The 24,065-nt window shown below is 38.0% G+C and overlaps 1 protein-coding gene across 4 annotated transcripts; it reads left to right on the top strand.

Moving 5' to 3' along the window:
• The first annotated feature begins 1,301 nt into the window (after nt 1–1,301).
• On the top strand, nt 1,302–16,382 carry LOC127768966 (uncharacterized). Of its 4 annotated transcripts, XM_052294638.1 has the most exons (31): nt 1,302–1,645; nt 2,124–2,239; nt 2,490–2,712; nt 2,806–3,115; nt 3,611–3,771; nt 4,066–4,131; nt 5,210–5,324; nt 5,432–5,541; nt 5,641–5,736; nt 6,245–6,368; nt 6,725–6,792; nt 8,023–8,109; nt 8,203–8,355; nt 8,446–8,541; nt 9,302–9,361; nt 9,436–9,557; nt 9,641–9,728; nt 10,420–10,524; nt 10,629–10,733; nt 10,813–10,865; nt 10,948–11,011; nt 11,103–11,237; nt 11,383–11,495; nt 11,577–11,670; nt 11,807–12,026; nt 12,878–13,008; nt 13,905–14,051; nt 14,638–14,766; nt 14,839–14,937; nt 15,077–15,115; nt 15,812–16,382. In XM_052294638.1, the coding sequence occupies exons 4-31, from the start codon at nt 2,866–2,868 to the stop codon at nt 15,959–15,961; spliced, it is 3,180 nt and encodes a 1,059-aa protein (XP_052150598.1). In that variant the 5' UTR covers nt 1,302–1,645; nt 2,124–2,239; nt 2,490–2,712; nt 2,806–2,865; the 3' UTR covers nt 15,962–16,382. The 4 variants fall into 4 exon arrangements, with proteins under 4 accessions (XP_052150598.1, XP_052150600.1, XP_052150599.1 ...); XM_052294640.1 differs by having other exon boundaries at nt 2,490–3,115; nt 10,632–10,733; XM_052294639.1 differs by lacking the exons at nt 2,124–2,239; nt 2,490–2,712.
• Nucleotides 16,383–24,065: the final 7,683 nt, after the last annotated feature.

The following is a 24,065-nucleotide window of genomic DNA, read 5'->3' as shown; positions in this document are numbered from 1 at the left end:
GGACGGTGGTGGACGGCGGTGTCGCGGGGAGGGCACGGCGGCCGGTGGGCCGAGCCGAGGAGAACGGTGGAGGCGACGGGCGGCGCCGAGGAGGACACTGGAGGCGGCGGGCGGCAGCGCTCGCGGGGAGGGCGACGACCAGTGGGCCACGCCGAGGAGGATGGTGGGGGCAACGGCGGCGACGACTGGCTAGAGGAGGATGGTCACACTCGCCTCCTCCGCCGCCAGCTCGCCTCGCCGCCGCCTCGCCTCCTCCGCGGCCGCCGCGCTCGCCACGCTGCCGCCTCGCCTCCGCGGCGCGTGGCGCGGCTCTCGATCTGCCTCCACCACCGGTTGCCGAGGCGAGCTCCACCTCCGCCTCGGTAGCCCGGTCCACCACCGGCCTCCGCCTCTGCCCCCTGTCGCCCAGGCATGCTCGGCCTCAGCCGCCGCCGCTGCCAACCGCCCGCTTCGCCACTGGCCGCCAGACGCCCGGCGAACTTCCGTCTCCGCTGCCAACCGCTCGCTCCCACTGGCTGCCCACCGCCCAGGCGAGCTCCGCCACCGGCCGGTCCGCCTCTGCCGTGTACGCGTGTTGCGCCCGATAGAGAGAGGAGAGAGAGGAATTAGGGAAAAGAAGGTATGACATGTGGGTCCCACCATTATTTTAAAAGAAAATGATGACTGGATTGTCACGTGTACGCCACGTAGGACGAAACCGCTCTAGATTCAGTCGATGGGGGTAATTCGTCCGATATAAGAAGTTCAGGGTGAGTGATACCTGGTTTTCGGGTTTAGGGGGGTAATTCGGACGACTGCAATAGTTCAGGGGGGTAATTCGTACTTTTTCCTTTTTTGTAAGAGTGGTGATAAATATGTGGTAGTTTTAAAGTATTAGTAAAATATAGGATGTTGGTATATGAAAAATATAATATGGATGATCCGTTGGAGTAAAAAGTAATATGGAGTAGGAATCTTTTGGGATGACTATCTAAATGGGAGTACGGATGATGAAATTTAGATGAGCTGCTGGCATGCTCTAATTGCACAGTTTATATATAAAATCGTTAGACGAATCTGTCGAGCCTAATTAGACCATGATTAGCCATAAGTGCTATAATAACCCATATGTGCTCAAAAGATTCGTCCCGCGGTTTCCAGACGAGTTATAAAATTAGTTTTTTCATTCGTATCCGAAAACACCTTCGGACAACCGGTCAAACGTCACCACCTAAAAATTTTCATTTTACCAAAAAGTAAACAGGACCTTGAGGTGTACTTTTTCCACGAAAACGGCCGATTCGACCTTCGCTCCACAGCCTGGCTCGCCGCTCGAGGCGTGCAGCGAGCCGCGCGTGCAGGCAGCCAGGCAGCGAGAGAAGTCACCGCGCGGCCTCGACTACTTCTCCGCCTCCTCATTTCCTCCCACCGAAAGAAAGGCTTAGGGTTCGGCCGCTGCTGCTCATCGCCGCCTCATCCTCCGCCGCCGGGCGTCGGCGCCGGCTCCCCTCCATCGCCGGCTCCCTCCGTCGCCCCCCCTCAGATCCGTCGGCTGCCCGCCTTCTCTTCCACTGTGAAGTCCTCGTTCTCTCCGTTGAGCCCATCTTCTTCGTCGGTTTTCTTCCTCACGCCCTCTCCTCTTCGGTTCTCTCCGTCGAGCTCTCCGGTAAGTGCAAGGATGGTATGCCGCCGCCCATTGTAGGGTTGGGAATCCTCTCCCCTTTCCTACCCCCTTCAATTTTGTGTCCACTCTTTCTTTGATTTCTGTTTTTCTTTGTGGATGAGAGCACATGTCCCCTTCATAAACAAACCTAGATCTACTAAAATGTGATGGATTTTAGGTTGATTTGGGTGCAACAAAGTGCTGCATAGGCTTGGATTTTGCTATATATTTTTGCCATGTTATGCACTGTTGGTCTATTTTCTAGATGTTGCTAAGCATGACTAAAAATATATTTCTTGGTCGATCTACTTATCTTTCAGTTTTGTACACATGAATATTTGTTAAATCGATTGCCTCGTAGCTCAGATCTGCACTGGTTGTTTGTGATGTGCTCATTCAAGTTAGATCTGTGACCCTGTTAGTTGTGCATATTACTGTGCCCCTTTTGTTATGTCTGAGCAAATTTCCTTGGATGTGGCAGCCGTGGCATGGGTGCATAAATATTGGATTTGCAATAGTTAATATGCCACCAGGTTTTGGATTAATGCCCACGAATTTGCATGAATGTTTGTCGCAAGCTTAGAGTTAATGCACTAGGTATTCTGTTCATCATGAAACTTATAAATCATTATATGGCGGAATAATCATCTAAGAAGAACTTTATGTTGGCACTGACTAAGCATTTCTAGTTCATAACACGGCTAAATGGATATGTTTGTGTAGCCCATTTAGCTGTGTTATGAACTAGAAATGCTTAGTCAATGGCGACATAAAGTTCTTCTTAGATAATTATTCTGCCATTGTGCTGCTTTAGCTGTCACTGAGTTTGGCATTTCCACTCTTGCAGATAACTCTACCCAGGCTGAGTTGTGGCTGGTATTGGCGATATAAGCTTGTTAGCTGTTTTCTCTTGTGTCTTTGGTCTTCATCTTTGATTACGCGTCATTGAAAAGACTGTACATGAGAAAACTCTTTTGTTGAAACATTTCTCTTGTAATATGAATGTATTGAGTTTGTGACTATCCTTCTCCTGTGCTAGAATCATATATTTCAGCTTCAAAGCTCTTATGGTACTTTTCAAGTTTCCTGTTGAACCGAATACCTAGTGCATTAACTCTAAGCTTGTGACAAACATTCATGCAAATTCGTGGATATTAATCCAGAACCTGGTGGCATATTAACATTGGATACTTGGTCAACTGGAAAATTGGAGCTCCTTATTCATGTCATCAATGGAGAGCCTAGCACAGTTAGAGCTGTTGTGTGAAAAGCTTTACAATTCTAGAGACTCTGCTGAGCGAGCACACGCTGAAAGCATCCTCAAGTGCTTCTCGGAGAACAGTGACTACATTTCACAGTGCCAATATATATTGGACAATGCCTCAACACCATATGCCCTGATGCTGGCCAGTTCAAGCTTGTTGAACCAAGTCAACGACCGCAGTCTTTCATTGCAATTGCGCCTTGATATCCGTAATGTTCCTTTCCAAAAATCTATCATGAAATCAGTTATTCAGCTATTTTTGCTTTTCTATTGCATCTGCATGGCATGTTTTCATTTACGTCTCTACCAATTTAATCAGTTATGATTAGTTCTGCGTTGCAAGTTACTACAGAAAGCAGTAAGCACTCGTTTGTAGTGCCATCTAGTATAAGTGGCCATATTTTAATCTTTGTTGTTCCTTCCTTAACTTATTTCTGTTGCCTTTGATGTCTTATGCTTATTGAATATGGCTCGAGTTGAATGGACAAATATTTTACATTCTATTCCTGACTTCATTTATGCCTTTGCAGCAGATTAGAATGGCCAAATATTTATTTCCATTTATTCATTGTTGTTTTATGCATTGTTAATGTAGCTAAATTGCAAAAATACATGTGTATAAACAATGCTTAAATCTATTTTGTGTACTTTTGTGCCCTTGTCTACTGCTAATTTTAAATCAATATATTGTGATCTGTTTGAAGGGAATTATGTCATAAACTATCTTGCTACGAGGGGACCTAAACTGCAGACGTTTGTGATTAAATCCCTAATTCAGCTTGTCTGTCGAATTACAAAATTTGGATGGTTCGATGATGATAAATTCAGAGATATTGTCAAGGAGGCAGCCGATTTCTTATCTCTTGTAAGTTTGTTGTCTGTTTTGTTGGCATTTAGCTGAGAACTTTTTAACTGTTGATGACATATTTAAGGACTATGCACCTTTGATTTGAGTGGAGCTATATACCTTGGTACATAAATCCTTGGCAATTTCTATGACCAATGCCCATTCTTTAGAACTAAGTAATATGAAAAAGGATAACCAGCCTACCAGATCTATTAAAGAATCCATATGAGGAACATTTATAGGTTTTATTCCATGCTCTATTGCAAGTTAATTGATGCATACTAAAGTTGCTGCTTATGCTTTTCATTTCAGGCATCCCAGGATCATTATTTTATAGGATTGAAGATACTATATCATCTTGTAGGAGAAATGAACCAGGTGCCACCTAGAAACTTCTTTTTTATTATAATTTTCAATAACTGGTTTGATCCTAATCAATATGATAATGCAATTTGGCAATATGTAGATTAATTTAAAAGTTGAAAAATATTTTAACAGTATTAATTTTTTTTTTTTATGTTTAGAACTGCACAATGTGCTTGTTGGCACTTATAAATCGCACATGCACATACATTCATAAAACATCGGATGAGACACAGAAGGTCAAGCGTACATGAAACACTACATATATGCACTAACCTGTGCACACACAATTCATACCAAAAGGAAAAGTTATTCTTTATTTTCCTTTCCGATGCTTAACAAAGAGTTATAAACATGCAGATAGACATATATAGGCATAGTATTGTCAATCAAAATATTAATGGTTAATCCAACCAATGTTAACAAGCCAAAGTTAAACATTGACACTGATGGTTACTATATTAATTTCCATTTATTTTAAAGAGTATTGGTGGCAATATGATATGTGGCACTGTACTAAATTGTGTTGGGGTAGTGTTGGTAGCAATCATTTTTACCTTCTTGGAACTGTGATGCACATTTCAGCCTTTTTACTGTCCCACCTTTCTGTTAGCATGTCACTTCTTTTTATGCCTTCTTTGACCTCTTAATTTTTTCTGGTATAGTTTCTTGAATATGATTGCATGTCACTGTATTTCTTGTAATGTTGAGTTTCATTTTATTTAACATGAAATAACACAGATTGCTTGCTTAGTACAAGAAAAGAAAGGGTTCTAGTTCTACAAATATCTTCTGTGAACTGTGTCTCTTTTTTCCGTAAACATATCTTTCAATGAATAGTTGGATTGACCATTAAGCTTTCTCAGTATGTACTTGGCTTCTTCTTACTTTTTGCATGCTGTCTTCTGCTTATGAATTATAGTGTTGGTCAATATCTTCACTTCTGATTGGGTTATGTACTTATGTTGTTGCTTATATATTTTCAATATAGTTTATATTGTTTTGCCCATTTTTATCCACTCTTGTTCAATTTCCTTTGTCAGGTGGACTGTAATGTATTTAGCTGACTTTTTGTGTCTGTGTATGCATGCAGGCAAACGCGATGCCTTTGACACTTCACAGAAAAATTGCTTGTTCGTTCAAGGACCAGTTTCTTCTACAGATCTTCCAAATTTCTTTAACCTCATTACACCAACTGAAGAGTGAAGGTAAAGTTCAAGGACCAGTCTCATCCATTTTGTTAAAAGTAGTGTGTATTGGAATGTCCACACTTTCTCACTTCCATCTTCTGATACGATCTGTAATTAAACTGCAGTACCTGATGACTTTAGGCGTGATCCTCTCTCGCTTGCATTAAGGTGCTTGTCATATGACTTTGTTGGTTGTCCTGTGGATGAAAGCTCTGAGGAATTTGGTACAGTGCAGGTATGTTAGTTTGCACAATTGTTATCTTCTCTGTAAAACATTTGACCTATCCCAGTTGGTCTATTTCTTATAATTTATGTATTTTTTTTATTGATGCAGCTTCCTGCATCTTGGAGGCCTCTCCTTCAAGATCCTTCTACTGTTCAGATCTTCTTTGATTACTATAAAGTCAATGATACATGTGTTTCAAAAGAGGTATACTTTGATTGGGTGATTTGAATAATATCGACAATATAATCTCTGATTATTTTACCAAGTGCTTTGTCCATTACTCCATTAACACAAAAGAGATATATTTTGCTTCTAGTTCCTCATGTTTAGAATGTACACTTTGATTGCATGATTTTTCATTAATACATTTTTCAAACTTATTTCTAGTTAGCTACCACTACAGTTTTACAAAATTGACTTCCATTCAGCAGCAATATTTTCCCGATGTTTTCTTTTAAAAGTATGACTTCCTCACCTCTGTGAAGCAGCAATATTTTCCTAATGTATGGATCTCTAAGAGGCATGCTTTATTCCTTTCAAGAATCTCTAAGAAGCAATATTTTCCTTGTGAATTTATCTTACAAACAGCTGTTACGCTTTTCTTTCTTTGTAAGTAATGTGCCATGTTCAGTGGATTAGCTCTTTTCTTGACTCTTCCCCGCGCCCCTCTCCTGTGCACTTCTTTATGTGTCCTAGCCCTTCATTTCTGCAGGCTTTGGAATGTCTTGTGAGACTTGCTTCTGTCAGGCGCAGTATTTTCGTTGAGGACCCTTCAAGGACCCAGTTTCTTTCTCATCTGATGTCAGGCACAAAGGAGATACTCCAAACTGGCCAAGGTTATCGCTTTGTCCTTTTGTTGCCAAGTTCTGTTCTATTTTAGTCCTGTTACAAATTTCAGTAATTAGGACCAGCGATTTCAATTGCAATCCTCTTACATAGAGTGAAAAGCCTCTTTTATGTAAGGTTAAGAGGCATTTACTCTAAACACGAGTTGATTGACTCATGCCTGGTCACGCTATGTGGTGCACTGTAGAAACCAGACTTGCTTTTTATAAGTAAAAGCACACTTTTGTTTATTAGTAATCTTTAAAATTAGATACTTGTCTCAAATTCGCTCCATGCAGGAACAAAAATAAATGCTCCATATCTTTACGTAATTTATTCTTCTGATGTGTGATCTGCTCATCTACAGGTCTTGCTGATCATGGAAATTACCATGAGTTCTGCCGCCTTCTTGGACGTTTCAAAGTGAATTTCCAGGTTGGAATCCTGTTACTTAAAATGAAGGATGAAGCTAACTTGTTTGTTTTGTGTCAAGGATTTGCTCTTTGTTCTTTCCCTTTGCATTCTTTTACAGAATTAATGACTTGCTAGTTTTTGCTACGTAACAACCGATGAATTAGTTGGCAACAGTAATGATGCATTAATTATGAAGTGCGCATTGAGTTCTTTTAGGCCTTGGTTGGGTGGCCCAATTCTGGTTGGTATCCTGGCTGAAATGAACTGGGATGGCGGGGATTTTGTGGGATTCCAAACATGCCTTACTGATGTTATTTTACCCTGATTTGTGGTTTTGTACTATTGCTTTGAAGGAACAGTAATAAGTAATTCCAATTGTTTGTAGGTTCTAGTCTTTTGGCTTTACTGGGAGCACTAACTAGTCATACTGATATGCAAGTCAAGGTTCTAAATAGTGGATTGCATTTTTAGAGTGCATTGGTTTTGATGTAGAGCATATCGTAGTGATGCAGTGCATGTTGTAGTGAACAGTTGATGGAATAGTTAATTTGTATTATATTTATAATTCTACGTAATGAACTGTTGTGTATACGATGTTTATATGTATTTTTGGTATTGTTTGCAACTTGCAAGTGCTATTTTTGTTTTGACTTTTTTTTTGCCTTACAGACATTTGGTACCAATTTATTAGCTTTCAAAGTTTCAATAAACAATGGAGTTGTTCTCTGTTTAGAAAGCATTTAATACCTGTGTCATAGTGTTGTCAAGTGAAGATGGCCATTGTTCCAAAGTTTCTTTTACCAATTTTCTATATGCATTCATTGTTCCAATTGCCTATTACTAACTTACTGTTTGTTAAGTTGTATCTATCGTATATGTTCTGGAACAAAAAGCATGGTTCAATATTTTCTTACCACATTCATAATTTGCCATGAATGACCATTCCTTATTATCTAGAACTTTGATAGTAATGTAGTTATGTAAATTAGTCTATGTTGATCATGAAAACAAAATTGAATTGTATTATGTTTGTTTGCTGTTGGCATATCTTCATTGTGTCATTCGGAATACTCCCGGCATTGACTACCAAATGATTTGGTTGGTTGATTGTTATCAGTGTTACTAGATAATGTTGGCTGCACTGGTTTTTGATCCTTTATCAAGTTCTCTGTTATTGTCATAGTAATATCAAGCTATGAATGGACCTCTTTGTGATTTAAGTGTGGGCTCTTGCATTGTTGTTCTTCGCAGTTGTCAGAGCTTCTGAGTATTGAGTTTTATGGTGAATGGATTGGTTTAGTAGCAGAATTCACAACTAAATCCCTGTTGTCATGGCAGGTCTGTTTCCCTTTTTTTTTTTTGACTCATTCTCTTAGCACTGGATTATTCAATAATCAATTTCCAATAGTTTTAACTATCGAATATTTGCAGTGGGCCAGCAATAGTGTCTACTATCTTTTGAGTCTTTGGTCAAGGCTGGTGACATCTGTTCCTTACTTGAAAGGCGACACACCAAGTATGCTTGATGAGACCGTTCCGAAAATCACGGAGGGTTTTATCACCTCTAGAATTAATTCTGTTCAGGTACTGATTTCTAATGAGATGATGGAACTGCTTTCTATCTCAGTTGAAGCGGTAACGTTTGTTATATCCTGTTGTTTCTATCCATCTCAGGCCAGCTTTGCAAACGACTCATCTGATGATACTTTGGATAATGTGGATGTTCTTCAGGAGCAGTTGGAGTCTCTTCCTTACCTTTGTAGATTCCAGGTCGCTATTTCCTGTCAAGTTCTGGTTTCCAATTTAAGAGACAATTTTCTGTTAAACTTTTGATTGGATCCATCTTTGTAATCATGTCCACCTGTAGATAAGATACATCGCGTAATCAATTGAATGTTTTCTTTTATGGAGATTAACCCTGTTCCAGCTTTTCACATAACAGGATTCATAGTTTTATGTAATTGATCTTTTTATTGAACATATGCATTGGTTTTATCTACTTGCAGTTTACTGCATGCACTTAGTAATTTCTTGTATATGGTACCAGAATTTCTTTCTTTAAATATTGAAGAACTAATAGAATCATTACACAACAACAATAGATGCATCAAATTTAAGTAGCATTATGCTATTCATTTTTATCGTATTTAATTATATGATTTTAAAACAAGAATAACCAGAGTAAATTTTTGGCCAACTTAAGTGCTTTCATATTGTGGACGGGTGCAGAAAATATAGTAAATAAGATAAAAAAAATACGACAAATTTCAGATGAAGATCTCTTATTATCGTTTCTGCTGTTTTCAGCTAATTTATATGCCACTTCATTATATATATCTGTTACTTTTTGTCTGGATGGAATTCTTATTCTTATATAATTATTTTGAGTCACTACTAACCTCCTTGCCCGTTACCAATAGTATGAAGAATCTAGATGAAATGCCCTTATTGTTCTTAGTCTCTTTTTTTTTGAGAGAGAATTGCATTTTATGACATGCCCATATTATGATTTTCTTTTGCTGATTTGCAGTACCAAAACAGTAGCATTTACATCATAAATATTATGGAGCCTCTTCTACAAGCTTATATGGTATGTTAGTGTTATTTCACAGGCCTCTTTTTGGGGCATAAAGAATGCCTTTTCAAAGTCAAATACTTTTACAGGAAAGGTCAAGATTACCAGCTCCTGGAGATGCGAATGAGCTCTCTGTCATTGAAGGACAGCTCACATGGCTAGTCCACATAATTGCAGCCATTCTCAAGATTAGGCAGACCATTGGTTGTAGGTGAGAAATTAACATTCCTTGCTTCCTTATATTCTGTTTGATTTCCTTTTCTTTTCACTTACAATGTTCATTTTGTTATGCAGCCAAGAATCACAGGAGTTAATTGACGCAGAACTTGCAGCCCGTGTGTTACAGTTGATAAACGTTACTGACACAGGGGTGCACGCACAGGTTAGATGAAAATGATTTGGTCATCTAACATGAAAGCTGAGTGCTGAGCTAGTGTACTTGTAGCAACAACAATTTTCCTTTCTAGTATTGTCTGCAAATTATAGAATATAATTGCATATGTAGGTAGGACTGGTTTTTTTCACAAGTATTTAATTTTTTGTAAGTAGTTACATGGGCACGGGTCAACTGTTCTTTAAAATGTGCAGCATCAAATAACTAAGGAGCAACTTAGATATTTTCTTAATTTTATCGCCAATACTGTAACATAGACAACCAATTACTCGTTTCTCCATTCGTCATGAAGCTTGGAGTCACAACAACACATGTGGTTGTTGATGGTGTTTTGGTGTTTCTTACAGTTATCATGAGAAATGAAAGCTGTGAATTTGCACTTAAAAATAGGCTGAAATTGAATTTATTTAATGAAAATATCTAAACAATGTCCCCATATGAACTTAATCTTTGGCCAAAATCAGCTCACTTTAAGAGCCATTTTTCATATTGTATTATGTACAGTATGTAAACCACATATTGTCCCCATAAACCAAATCTGTTTCTGTATTGCGACACTACGGATTACGGAATGCTCTCCAATTTGTCCTTTACTTTCATTAACCTGTTTTAGCTGCTCTTATAACCATTCACAGCTTCACAAGTTTGTGAATGATGACTTGCGGTGCATTCTTTGCAGAGATATCAAGTATTAAGTAAGCAAAGACTTGATCGTGCTATTCTTATCTTTGTGCAAAATTTCAGAAGGTCATATGTAGGAGATCAAGCCATGCATTCTTCAAAGGTTAGAAGAAACCGAATAATAGAACATAACAATTATAATTTTCTTTTTTTTCTTGATGTACCTTTTTTTGTAAATCCCCATCAAGTTTTACTTCTTTGCTGCAGCAGTTGTATGCAAGATTATCTGAGCTTCTTGGACTGAATGACCATTTAGTTTTACTCAATGTCATTGTTGGGAAAATAGCAACTAATCTGAAGTGCTATGCTGAGGTACCTATTGTTTCGACGTTTACTGATTTTAGGCATACTTTGATCTATATGCTGTGGCTGATCCTTTGTGTGGTTACAGTGCGAGGATGTTATTGATCATACTCTGTCCCTTTTCCTTGAACTTGCATCTGGGTAAAGTTGTAGCTATATGTATTCACTTTACATTTCTCATGCTTATTATGATAACAATTCTTCATATGTTTTTTCGTAGCAGCTATATGACTGGAAAACTGCTTCTCAAGCTGGAGAGTACAAAATTTATAATTGCAAATCATTCTGTACAGTCTTCTCACTAGCTTCTGTTTCATGTTATCCCTGTGTCATTCCTGGTCTTAGAATTGATTATATTTTCATTATTGATATTTTCAGAGGGAGACTTTTCCATTTCTTGAAGAATACAGATGTGCCCGCAGTAGAACAACCTTCTACTACATCCTTGGCTGCTTGATTTTCATGGAAGACACCCCAGTAAAATTCAGGAGTTTCATGGAGCCACTCCTACAGGTGCATTGCTACTTGTATTCATACTCCCTCTATATCTGGCCCTGTCCAGATCGTAGGTAGAAATAGCTATATTTTGGGGTGTAGAGAGTAGTAGTTAAGTTTTTTCTCTATTCTTATATGGTTTTCTTCTTTGTATTCTCTATAGGTTGCAGTTAATTTGGAGGCAACTGCTGATGCTGCTTTCCGGACTGATGTTGTGAAGTACGCATTTATTGGTTTGATGAGAGACTTACGAGGCATTGCTATGGCTACAAACAGGTGCACAATTTGATTATATATAGTATATGTGTACATCAACTCTTCTTTTGGAAACTAACTACTTTTGTTGGTCTGATCCAGCCGCAGGACCTATGGCCTCCTATTTGACTGGCTGTATCCATCTCGCATGCCACTTTTATTGAAAGCCATCTCACTCTACGCTGATGAGCCAGAGGTAACTACGAAATCGCAATGCTTTCCTTGCATAGCTGTTCTTGCTGAAAAAGTTTGAACTGTTTTTTAAAAATTATCTAGAGCCTTATGTTTTTTTTGTTCAGCTACTACAAAATCACAACTTTGTGTTCATACAGGTCACCACACCCCTGCTCAAGTTTATGTGCGAGTTTGTTTTGAACAAAGCTCAGAGATTGACATTTGATTCGTCATCACCAAATGGGATCCTTTTATTCCGGGAGGTTAGCAAGCTGATTGTGGCTTATGGATCACGTATTCTGTTACTTCCAAACGGCACTGATATTTATGGAAGTAAATACAAAGGCATATGGATATCACTTGCTGTTCTTTCAAGAGGTGAGTTCAGAAAATATGTTTTGAAAACACATGTATGCTCTGCAATTTTATTACAGTTTCAGCAAGTCTACCTGCTGTTATTCACTGTTATCTAATGCTTGATCTTTTTAGTGAATTTCATCCTTTACAATTTTATGTGTTACTCTCATTGCACATTTTTTTTTGTTTGAAAAAAGTGTGCTTTAGGTTACACTTGCTGTGAAATGTTATTTGCATTCCAACATGTCTACGAAATTTCATGACCAAAACCTTGTTTTTGTACCCCATTGAGATCATTGTTTTCCAACAGACAATATTAGCTTATCCCCATGGGCCATATAATGACCTGGACTGTGAAAGCTTGTTCATTTTTGTTAATCATTTAACTCCTTACTGATTTGTGATATTTGAGTTGAATTGTTGCCTCGTAGGGCTTGGCAGATGATAAATATTTAAATTGCATAAGATTTGCAGTAGTTGAGAATGGATTTATGATGATTTAGGCTAAACTGAAATTTAGCTGCAACTATGGTTAAATTCTGTTGCAAATATGGAGACGTTCTATACTTTTTTGGTTTCATGTGTGCTACGATCTATGGATTTCCTTTTTCAAGAGGATACTGATGTACTTGAATTTGGTATAAGATGTTACTTGGAGTTTTCTGTTAGGGTGACAGCTTAGTTCCACCCTCTGTGATTCAAACTTTTTGTTGTGCTTTTAATGTTAAAGAATAAAATTGGTTGAGTTCCACTCAACTTGAGCCCAACTATTTGTTCTTAAACTGTATCTTCTGGGAACCTCATCTCCAATTGCAGACTAAAGATTTGTATTTTTTTTTCTTGTACTGTTATTCTGACTAGAACCATTGCAGCTTTATGTGGAAACTATGTCAACTTTGGTGTATTTGAGCTGTATGGTGACAGAGCACTTGCTGATGCTCTTGATATATCTTTAAAGATGAGCCTCTCAGTTCCATTGTCAGACATATTGGCATTCAAAAAGGTATTCCTGGCAACTTTAGTGATTTACTATTGTTTTGCTGTGTAGTGCTATTGCTTTTATTGATATGGTTAGTAAGATCTCAAAAATATTCATGCTAAGTTTTATAGCATTGAAGATGTATAGTTCTTATTATATCACAATGAAAGTGAATTGAATGTTATGTATATCAATTAAGCAGAGGTTACTTGTGCATCAGGAACTGGACTGAGTGATTTTAGTGCCAATCTTGTAATCTAACTGAGAACCCTGCATTTACACCCTTGGTATGTTGATACGTTTAGTTGCATGAATTGATCAGATCCTAGTATCCTAACCTGTCTAGAAGGATTTGTATACTCTGTCATAACAGCGCTGTCATTTTTTTATTTGAAAACATACACATTAAAATTACCAGGAGAAAACATGAAATGAGTACTGCCAACAGTGTGCTCCAGAGTCCTATCGGGAAGCTTTTTCTTTGGAACATGGGATGCTGCAGTTATTTTTTATTTTTATGCCAGACATTTTCAAACATTTTTTCAAGAGCATACTCCCAACTCCTAGAACTGTAGTTGACAACAAATAGGCAGCAGCACAGTGTGTTTGGACTTTACTTGTATTTTTTTCAACATTTTGTTTGTAGTCTTCTTGGCATTTTACCAGCAGGTACCCTGCATGCAAGCTTAGTATATTTATTTAGGTGATCTTGCAATTGCCCACTGGTAACATGCGTACAGGTTTAGTGCTATGTTTTCCAACCTATGTGCTTTTTACTGGCTTGATCACAGACAAATAAACAGCCTAGACACCATTCCAGGTCTTGCGTTGTCCCACATTGATTTATGTTTAACCAGATGATTGAGATATTCTTGTTTCATTCGTGGAAGCATTCATACTAGGTTCTTTCTTTATTTCAGCTGTCGAAAGCATTCTATGGATATATTGAAGTTCTGTTCAGCAATCATATCACTTTTGTTCTCAATTTAGATACAAACACCTTCGTGCATATTGTCAGCACTCTTGAATCTGGCTTAAAAGGTCTAGATACAGGGATATCAACACAGGTATGTGGCATGATGCTTTTTACTGCTTGAAAAATGTTCCTCGCTTCTTGTTACAACAGCATCGGTGGATCAGTGCTTAAACTGTGTCCTATCGGCGAAGACCGTTCCAATCTGTGGTTGCTGGCAGATAATAATTGATGCCATCATAATACTCTATTCTCTTTTTTGTGTTTTCCCTATTAGTTTCTTCTCTTGGATCTGGATGTCGTGTGCAACCTGGTTAGGGCCCACATAGAAGCAGTAGTCAACCTCTCTATTTAAATCATTTCCATGTGAGCAGTAATGGGAACAACATCTGCCTATGGTTACTGTTAAATCATTTTCATGTTCTTTGATATGGCGTATATAGTAAAGGATTGGGTTGTATCTCTATTTATTAAGGAAGTAATACACACAAGCTTTTAGTCCTTCCGTTTTATCTCCTTCCCTTGTGCAGCTGCCTCCATGGTGCTGTTGCACTGCTTGGTTCCATGGACATTGATTAAGCCTAAGGGCCCTTAACTATGCTCATCACATTGGAATCCATCATTGTTCTGTAGTGCTTTCTGTTTGGACTAATCTGTAAATTATTGCTTCCTTTTGGCAGTGTGCCTCTGCCATTGATAGCTTGGCAGCCTTTTATTTCAACAATATCACAGCTGCTGATGGCCCTCCTTCACCAGCTGCACTAAATCTTGCTCGGCATATCGGAGAGTTCCCCACTTTATTTCCTCAGGTTTGTGTTAGTAATCTTCTCTATCATATGCAGAAAGGTCTGGATGTAATTGCATTTTGTTTTTTGTGCCAGATACTGAAGACGCTTTTTGAGATCATCATCTTTGAGGATGCGGGTAATCAATGGAGTCTTAGTAGACCAATACTGAGTCTGATAATGATCAGTGAACAGGTGCTTGTCTTTTTAAAAAATTTAAATCATGTTTCTTAGCATTTCTTTTGCACTCATTTCCCAGTTTGTATTTTCTTTATATTTTTTTTCTGGCGAGGGTCTTTAGATCTTTTCTAATCAGTTATCTTTCTTTGTGCAGATGTTTAGTAATTTGAGAGCACAGATATTGGCATCACAGGTTAGTGAACTCTCGTCTGATGTTCCACTATGCAGTCCTGTCTTTCTTGTTCTATTTTTCTTCTCTGCTTGAAGCTTTCTACTGTCAAGTTATCAACAATGTTTCCAGTCTTGAGCGTGTAGGCCATTTATTTAATTTGCTAGGAGACAAGTTTCTTTTCAGTAAAAATATTAAATTCTACTAGTACATCCTTTGATTAGAACTGTATTTTGTGTTCATCACTGGTACGCTGTATGTCCAACTTGTGATGTACTTGTCTATTAAGATCTGTGCTTAAATGAAATGGATGTTTTTTGAACGGAAATGAAATGAATATTACATTGGAACATATACATGGTTTTGAGTTCTTGTATGGAATGGTGTGGGCAGATCCCCTGAGATGGTGCTGCAGTAAAACACAAGTGCTTGATATATCCCAGACGTACAGGATTTCAAGCTTTATTTGTTTTAGGCGACTAGTTTATACTATTTCAGAGTCATGCTGGATACTTTAATTACATTATGTGGATATCATCAAATCTTTCAACAATATTGGGCTTGATATGGTGCATTATACAGTGTTGACTTGTTCTGTCATTTTCAATTTAAGTGTGCTGATGCTTTGGTCTCATATGTACCTAAGTTTTGTGAACTTATGTCTACCAATAACAGCATTAGTAATCATTATTGAAGAACTAATGTACGTTTTGCTTGCAGCCTGTAGACCAGCAACAACGCCTTTCGCAATGCTTCGACAAGCTGATGACTGATGTTGCTACGAATTTGGAACCAAAGAACAGAGATAAATTCACTCAAAATCTTACAACATTCAGGCATGATTTCCGTGTGAAGAACATTCAGGCATGACAGCTGTTCAGGACCAGCTGCTTTAAGGTGGTGCACTCATGTGCTGTAAATACTTAGCTTAGCTTCGTTTTAGGAACCACCATTCCCGTGGGGGGAAAGTTATGGTTTAACTCAGTTTGGTTTGGATTGGCTGAAAGATGAAGGGTTCTCCTGCTGCATGTGGCGGCAAAATGCAGTTGTTGATCTCTTACCTTGTCGTGTACTAGAATGGCTGAGTGCAGGGGATTGACTTTTTTCTTCTTCTCTTTTTATACCTTAGTGTTAATTCCTTCTCTTTTTGCTTGTACAGCAATATTCATGTGAAAGCCTGTGATCGCTGTTTCCCCGAGTTGTTAGGGGGAAAGCAGCCATCGCTCAAAATATAATTCATTCGTTAACAGGTTAGAAGAAGGGAAAAAAAGTTGTAAATGGTTGTGCTTCCTATTGCAGTCAATGCTCAAATTGAAAGTGAGGAGATGGTAAATTTGCTCCTTGAGCTTCAATACAGGTTTTTATTCAGCTAACTTCATTTTTTGCAGCTCTCCATATTTCGGTTCATTATAGCACCGGGCTACTGTTGTGCACAGCATTTTTCTTTTGGTGGTGCTGTGCAGAGTTTTGGAGTTCGACGGCGCCTTTTGCCTATGGACCAATGGAAGGTAGTTCTTCAGTCTTGTCCGCGGTATTTGTTGGTTAATCTTGTTCTTCAGTCTTCTTGAGAGTTTAGATTGTCTGATTGAGTATTTTTGGTGTAGGTTAATGTAGCTTTGTTCGGTTTCTGTTCAGGTTTCCTTGGTTTGACACTACTCAGTTTACTAATCTTGATTGGTTTCATACTTCCCATATTTCCTGTAAAATTCGGTAGCTTGTTTTGTCAGAGCTAGAAGTGTAGGATCAGCTACCTTATATTGTCTCGCTGCACGGCCGATGACAGAAGGTATGAAAGGACGAATTATTCATATAAAATACGTCTTAATATTTAATTAAAATAAAAGCACAGAATTTTTCCAGCACTCACAAAATATCATTTAAGAAAATACCTTGTGAATACTGCACTTGTACAGGAAGAACCAGTAAAATCTAAAAACAAGTAAACGTCTGAACAATGGATAAATTGGGGATTCATTTCACATCTTTGTGACTGTCACTGTCCTCTATGGAGGGAGCATGTCTATCAGCTGTATTGGCACATCACTCCCCCAGTTTAAGCTCACTATGGACGTCAGCACAGTACTGTCGTTATGCAATGGGCATCGGTGGAAGCCAGTCAAGCCACTACTAGGCTGCCGGTAGACGTGGATGAACGACACGAGACCTGTGACAGGAAAATTTAAATAAAGAGCATAACATATAGTAGCACAAGATATAAACATGTACTCCATTGTTGTCATGTTACATCCAAATTCTTATGGGGAAGAAAATATATGCAAACAGTAATAAAAAAAAAGGAAACTGCATTGCAACACTTAAACCCGATGCAGGGGCCGAAGGATAGAAATGGCACAAAATACGATCTGCCAAGCCTGATGGAGGCAACCAAACACGCTAAATCTGACTTCAGGAGGTAGAAAAAAGTAGACAAAATGTGCAATATCCCCATTAGTGTTTGAGAGTAGCTACCATTGGTCACTAGTTAGGACGCAACGACAAACAACAATGCACTTGAACATTTAACAAGCAGATGTTCATCTGACAACGAGGACAACATATCGATAATAGGCATATAATAGGCAGTTTGGATATGGAAGGATGCTGCATCATGTTTCCTTCATTTCCTGTTGCTTTTTCCATAGAGTTAAGTGGATCCAATAAGTCCGATAAGAAAGCCGAGTGCCAACATCGCCTCAGCTATGCCAACCTGCTTGCTCGTTGTCGCTGCAGTATTTTCCAGTCTATCCAATCTCCCTGCAAAAAGACCTCTCTTGCACATGTAAATAGTTACAAATTCAAGCGATAACCACCGTAAGTCCGTAACTGGGTGAGTATCGTCGATTCGCCGCTAGGGGAGCGGTGGTGGTGGTTTGGGGTGGGGAGTGGGTGTTTCAAATACTGGGTCCCCGATTTATGCTGCATTCATACGTGCAATTTGCTTGAGCTTTTCGCTGGAACGTAAAACAAGGACGAGAGATTAAGATATGATTAATTAGTATAAATTATTATAAACTTGAAAAATAGATTTATTTGATTTTTTAAAGAAATTTTGATATATAAAGCTTTTGAAAAATATACTACGTACCATTTTACCCGTTCGAAAAATATGCTAATGAAAAACGAGAATTTATTGTTTGGAGTTGTTCTGAAGAGGGAGTACCATTATTTGGAGTTAGCCCTCGCTCAGACCACTTGGTTGTATAGTACATGGATAATATGGCGCTTGTGTCATCTTCTTCCTCTGGCTTGCCATCTGATTTTTGTGGATCGCTGACCATAGCAGCTCGAAAGAAAGCTGAGGGGTCGGTAGTCAACCTCGTGATGGACTGATGGCAGTCTCTGGAGTGCGTGATGGACTGATGACAGTCTGTTCTGCTCTACTCCCTCCGTCCTAAAAAAAGACAAACCCTAATTTCCGTGTCCAACGTTTAACCGTCCGTCTTATTTAAAAAAATTATAAAAAAAATTAAAAAGATAAGTCACGCATAAAGTATTAATCATGTTTTATCATCTAACAACAATAAAAATACTAATTATAAAAAATTTTCATATAAGACGGACAGTCAAACATTGGCACGGAAACCCACGGTTTGCCTTATTTTGGGACGGAGGGAGTAGTGTTATGCATGCAGCAGGCGCGTCAATATATGATCGATTTTTTGTAGACGTGGCTATGGTTCATCTAAAATCTAACGAGAGTTCATCTTAAAAAAATCGTTTATGTAGCAGTTGCATGGCCACGTATATTTCAGAGGGTTCATCTTTAAAAAAATCGTTTATGTAGCAGTGGCATGCCCATGTACATTTCAGGCCAGGTTCGACTCAGCCACGCTTACTCCCCTCGTGCTAAAATACAATATTTATTAACTTTGTCCATATAAGGCTTATTCCATTGTTCATCTTCTCAACTTCTACCTTATTTTTCGTGTGCATGTTTTTCGAACAGCTAAAAAAAGTTACTTTAAAATTATAATAATCTATTTTTTAATTTTTTAGCTAATACTTAATTAATCCCGCGCTAATGAGTTACCTTATTTTCCGTGTGAAGGGAGTGAGTTTTGAAGAACCTTGACGTTCGAATGCACCCTTGCCCTTGGCATGGCTATTATGGCTGTATTATAGCTGAGTCCGGTAGTGTGTTGAGCTTTTTCAACTCACAATGTTCAAATTACTAAACAATGCATTTTTTTCAAATTTATTTTTATATAGAAGTTTCTTTAAAATGTCAAATAGACGTATTTTTAAATTTTGTAATAATTTGTACTCAAATAATTATAAGCTAATTGCTTATCTCGTTTTACGTAACATGAAAACTCTCACTCCAATCGTCCAACCGAACTCATCCTAAGGAGAGGAATAGAAAAACTTATTTATCTTCTCGAGATAGATGTGGTATAAGCTTTGGACTATAATAAAGATAAGAGATAGTAGGGGTAGTATGGATAGTTTATTGGTAAAAGTTATACTTACAGGTACTATGTTATATTTGAAATAATTTTTGAACTCTAAAAGTTGCTATATTTTAGAATGAAAGAAGTAGCAAGTAGTAATATTGTACAAATCATATATAAAATACAAGCTCAGACTATAACAAAGATAAAAGACAGCAGGGTAGTATGGATAGTTTATTGATAAAGGTTTTGTTTACAAGTACTAGATTATTATATTTAGAAAAAAAAAATCCGATCTATATCTTAGAGCTAAAGGAGTACTCCGTGGTAACTAGTACTACAATTGCTCGTCTATTACTCCGTACTGTTGTTTTGAATAAAGAACCTCTGTATCCTTATTAGTTCCCTATTTGGCTAGCGGTTCTCTGTTGATAGAAAACACAGTGGCATGAGAGATTTTCTTAACTCTAGTACATGTCCACGGCTTGCGTTGAGTGCTAAGAGCGTGCCAACTGGTTTGATCTTGTAATCAGCAAGAAAAAACAATAAACAAAGTTAAATGATTGATAGACGATCGCCCGATGAGCCGATGACGTATCGATAGAGATCTTAGCCGATATAGTTAGGCCATATCGGCGGTGGATTGAATAAGTAAAGCAAAACCCTAAATATGTCCTATCGGTCGCAATACCGCCTTCTTAGTTTTTATAAATCTCCTTTTAGACAATGTTATAAAAATAGCCGATAATCCAGTATTTAGAGTGAATATAGCTAAAGTACTAGCTATTACTCTAGTACAAACTTATATAGATAAATCAATATATCTATAGAAATATATCAAATAACACATTCATTCACCAGATTTAATGATTATGCCGAGATTGATTAAAGCTTCATGTACTTATAAAAAGTGATCTATCTAGATAAGTGGCAAATATACACAAAATATATCATGAAACATGCACTACCATGTATATTAGGTAAGATCGGCTGAAACCCTAGTACTATCCTTAGTTATGATTGATTCCAGGTTAGTTTTTAGGGTTCTAGAAAGGACTAGGGTTGATGCAACACAAAGTGTGTAAAGAAACCTAAAGTCTAAACAATCAAATAATTAACCACTTTTCAGGATGGTAGAAACCTTAGCTAATCTAATTTGGCAAGGTGATTTAGCCGATACCAACTTAAACCCTAAAGTGAGAATTAGCCGATACGACTAAATCAAGGTGCTAAACTAGATTAACTAAGATATATGATAACAATGACCATAATGACAAGACTAATACATCTAAAATAACATAATAGCCCCCGATAGTGCAAGCCATCGAAATAAGTTACCTCTTGTTGAGAGATCGCAACCAATGTCCCAATTTGAAGCAAGAACTCGTCGAAAAGTAAAAGGAAAAAGGTGGCGATGCACCGAAAGTTGTATTGATTAGATTGTCCTCTCTTATTAAAATGATCCAGGGTTTATATTTATACCCGGAGTACAAAATTTAGTCCATAATGGACACGACTTAAACTTTCCTAAAGATAAAAACAAACAAATCCACATGACGGACTCTTACCAAATCTCTAATTCAAACCAGCATTAAATATCCTAATCAATAGATATAATTGACTTAAATGAGCTCAATTTCTAAACCGCAATGACGGTTATCTCAATCGAGGCCCAAACCGAGCCCAGGTTGAGTTGTATATGCTACTTCCATATCGGCTTTAAACGTTTCCAATTCTGTTTCAGCCGATACGCTCTCCAGTCGATGCACAATCTGTTTCCAAACTGACTCAATCTCGCACCAAATCCGCTTCGATTTGTTTCTTCTTCTCTGAGTCTGATGCGAAATTCTGCTGTAAACATTCTCTAAATCTGGCTTTCTAATTACATCCATCTACATACAAACCTTTTTAAAAATCCAAATAACTACCCATTTCTACATGCTATTTTTTTTTCACATACACAAATCACCTATATATACATATCAAGTACAAAGAAAAATCATCACATCTGTTTGTTGAAATGATTTATGTCCTCATGTGTACAAATCAACTCTGCTCAAGTCCCTAAATCCCACCTGCCCCTCCTAATGCATGCATCCTCCTACTCAACTCTTTCTATTAAAATGTGTGTACAAAGTTTTAGAAACTTTATAACAAAAAGTTTTTCGGACATTAAGATTATTTTAGATTTAGTTAAAATTTTATGTTGATATTCATAAATATTTCATATTGGAAACTTCCAACTTTGTATAAAAAGTTCAATTTCAAACTTACCATATTTGCATGCAAAGAAAAAACTTGCGCTAAGAGGAAATAATATGTTACAATCTGCATAGAAGATAAGCTAGCACACAAGGGTGAAAAAAGCACTGCTAGACATATACATGTCTCCCGCAAGCCCAACACGTATGTACTAGACACATCTAATAAAAGTCCAATTAAAAAAGAGCACTATAGCGGTGGAAATCGAAGTCGACAACAGAGGGCTCCCTAAATTGGAGATTCACCGAGATAAACAACGACTTTTAAAGGGAAAGGAGATATACTGTGCCTTTCTTTCATTCATTTTTTGTTTTCTTCTCCCTCATAGCCTAATATTGATTTTAGTTTCTCAACCGAAAAATCAGGTACAACACCTCCCTCAACTATTCAATTTGCCTCCCTTAGCAGTTCTAACGGTGGTTTCATTCTACGTGGCATTAGTATCAACAAAAGAAATAAAAGAAAAAAAACTGCAAGATCCAAATGTCATTCTCATCTCTCTCTTCTTCCTCTCTTCTCGGTGACTCCACACCTGCAACGTCAAAGCATTCAAGCAGCATCTTTCCCTTCCAACTTTCGTCTCCCCGCTGCGACCCTCCAAGTAGGCGCCATATATTAATTGAAACCGCTATCTAAACTACTAAGAGAATTCATTTGAACTAACTTTCATAGTTGAGAGAGACGATATACCCGGTTTTTGCCTACAAGTGAGGGAGGCTGAGATGGACTTTTTCCTTTACTAGTAATAGTGCCCGTGCGTTGCAACGGGAAAAACACCGTTTGATAGTGTGACACCTTGAAAACCTCAAATAGGTAAAATCAAGTCTAATTTGATATATTAACAAATAGGTAGAACTGAGTCTAATTTGATGAATTAGTGTAGAATTTATGATTTAGTTTTAGATTTATTTTTTGAGCCTACTTAGGAGCTTATCCGACGGACTTTGATTTAAAAAATCTGAGCCACATTGTTTGATCAAATTTGCTTTCGGCCCAGGTCTTCCTAGCCGGCCCAAACTTGGGCTGGCCCATTTGCGGCGACCTAAGTCAAATCGATAGCCCGCAAGCCGGGCAGCTGAGCGTGGCCCACATATGTGGGGACGGTCCGATGCACTTCCGCGGCCCATTGGGCGCAGCGTAATCAATGGCGGCGGCGGTTTTTTAAGTAGTATTTTTTTTTCGATTCGGATCTATAGTTTTTCTCACCACTTAGGGGAAAAAGACTTTTGTTGTTGTTGTTTTCCTTTATTTTATTTTTTGTGCGGCTTTTCTTTTTCTTTTTATGCACCTTTCTGCCTTTGTTCTCTCTCTTTTATTATTTTTTTAACAAAAACGACCTCAAGTACCTTATTGCAAGATTATAGGGACTCAAATGTAAATATAAAAATTACAGGGACTCAAATGCAAAAGTACAAACCCAAAAACTAAATTCATATAAAAATGGAATGCTCTCGACCCGTAGGTTCCGTTTTTGCAAACAATTTTCAATTCGGCACATCAATTTTTTTCACCAATGTAGAGTCGGACTTTTTTTTCTTTTCTGAAAGGGAAGTCGGAGTTTTTTTCTTTTCTGAAAGGGAATCGGATATAGGTGTCGGACTTTTTTATTTTATTTTTTTTCGCTATTATTTTTGTTTTGACGGACGAAGGAAGCATCTCTCGTTTTGACTTTTGTTGTTGTTGTTTTTCTTTATTTTATTTTTTGTGCGGCTTTTCCTTTTCTTTTTATGCACCTTTCTGCCTTTGTTCTCTCTCTTTTATTATTTTTGTAACAAAAACGACCTCAAAAACCTATTGCAAGATTATAGGGACTCAAATGTAAATATAAAAATTACATGGACTCAAATGCAAAAGTACAAACCCAAAAATTAAAATCATATAAAAGTGGAATGCTCTCGACCCGTAGGTTCTGTTTTTGCAAACAGATCTTCAATTCAGCACATCAATTTTTTTCACCAATGTAGGGTCGGACTTTTTTTCTTTTCTGAAAGGGAAGTCGGACTTATTTTTTCTTTTCTGAAAGGGAATCGGATATAGGTATCGGACTTTTTTATTTTATTTTTTTCACTATTATTTTTGTTTTTGACGGATGAAGAAAACATCTCTTATTTTTTAAGTAGTAGAGAGTAGAGATAGAGATAGAGAAGTAGAGATTAGGAAGGCAGTGCAGGTCCCTCGTGGGTGGTGGTTGTGGGCTTGTGGAAATAAATCCACATCCGAGCCCATATCTCCCAACAAGAGAAGCCCACCCAAGCCCAAAGCCCAACCCGTCTCTCTCTTCTTCGATTGGGCGCCCCCCCCCCCCCCCCCCCCCCCCCCAC

This window comes from Oryza glaberrima, chromosome 3 (assembly GCF_000147395.1).
Source record: "Oryza glaberrima chromosome 3, OglaRS2, whole genome shotgun sequence".
Classification (NCBI taxonomy): domain Eukaryota; kingdom Viridiplantae; phylum Streptophyta; class Magnoliopsida; order Poales; family Poaceae; genus Oryza; species Oryza glaberrima.
Note: the sequence above shows the minus strand (reverse complement) of the source record. Positions and strands in the feature narration are given on the sequence as shown.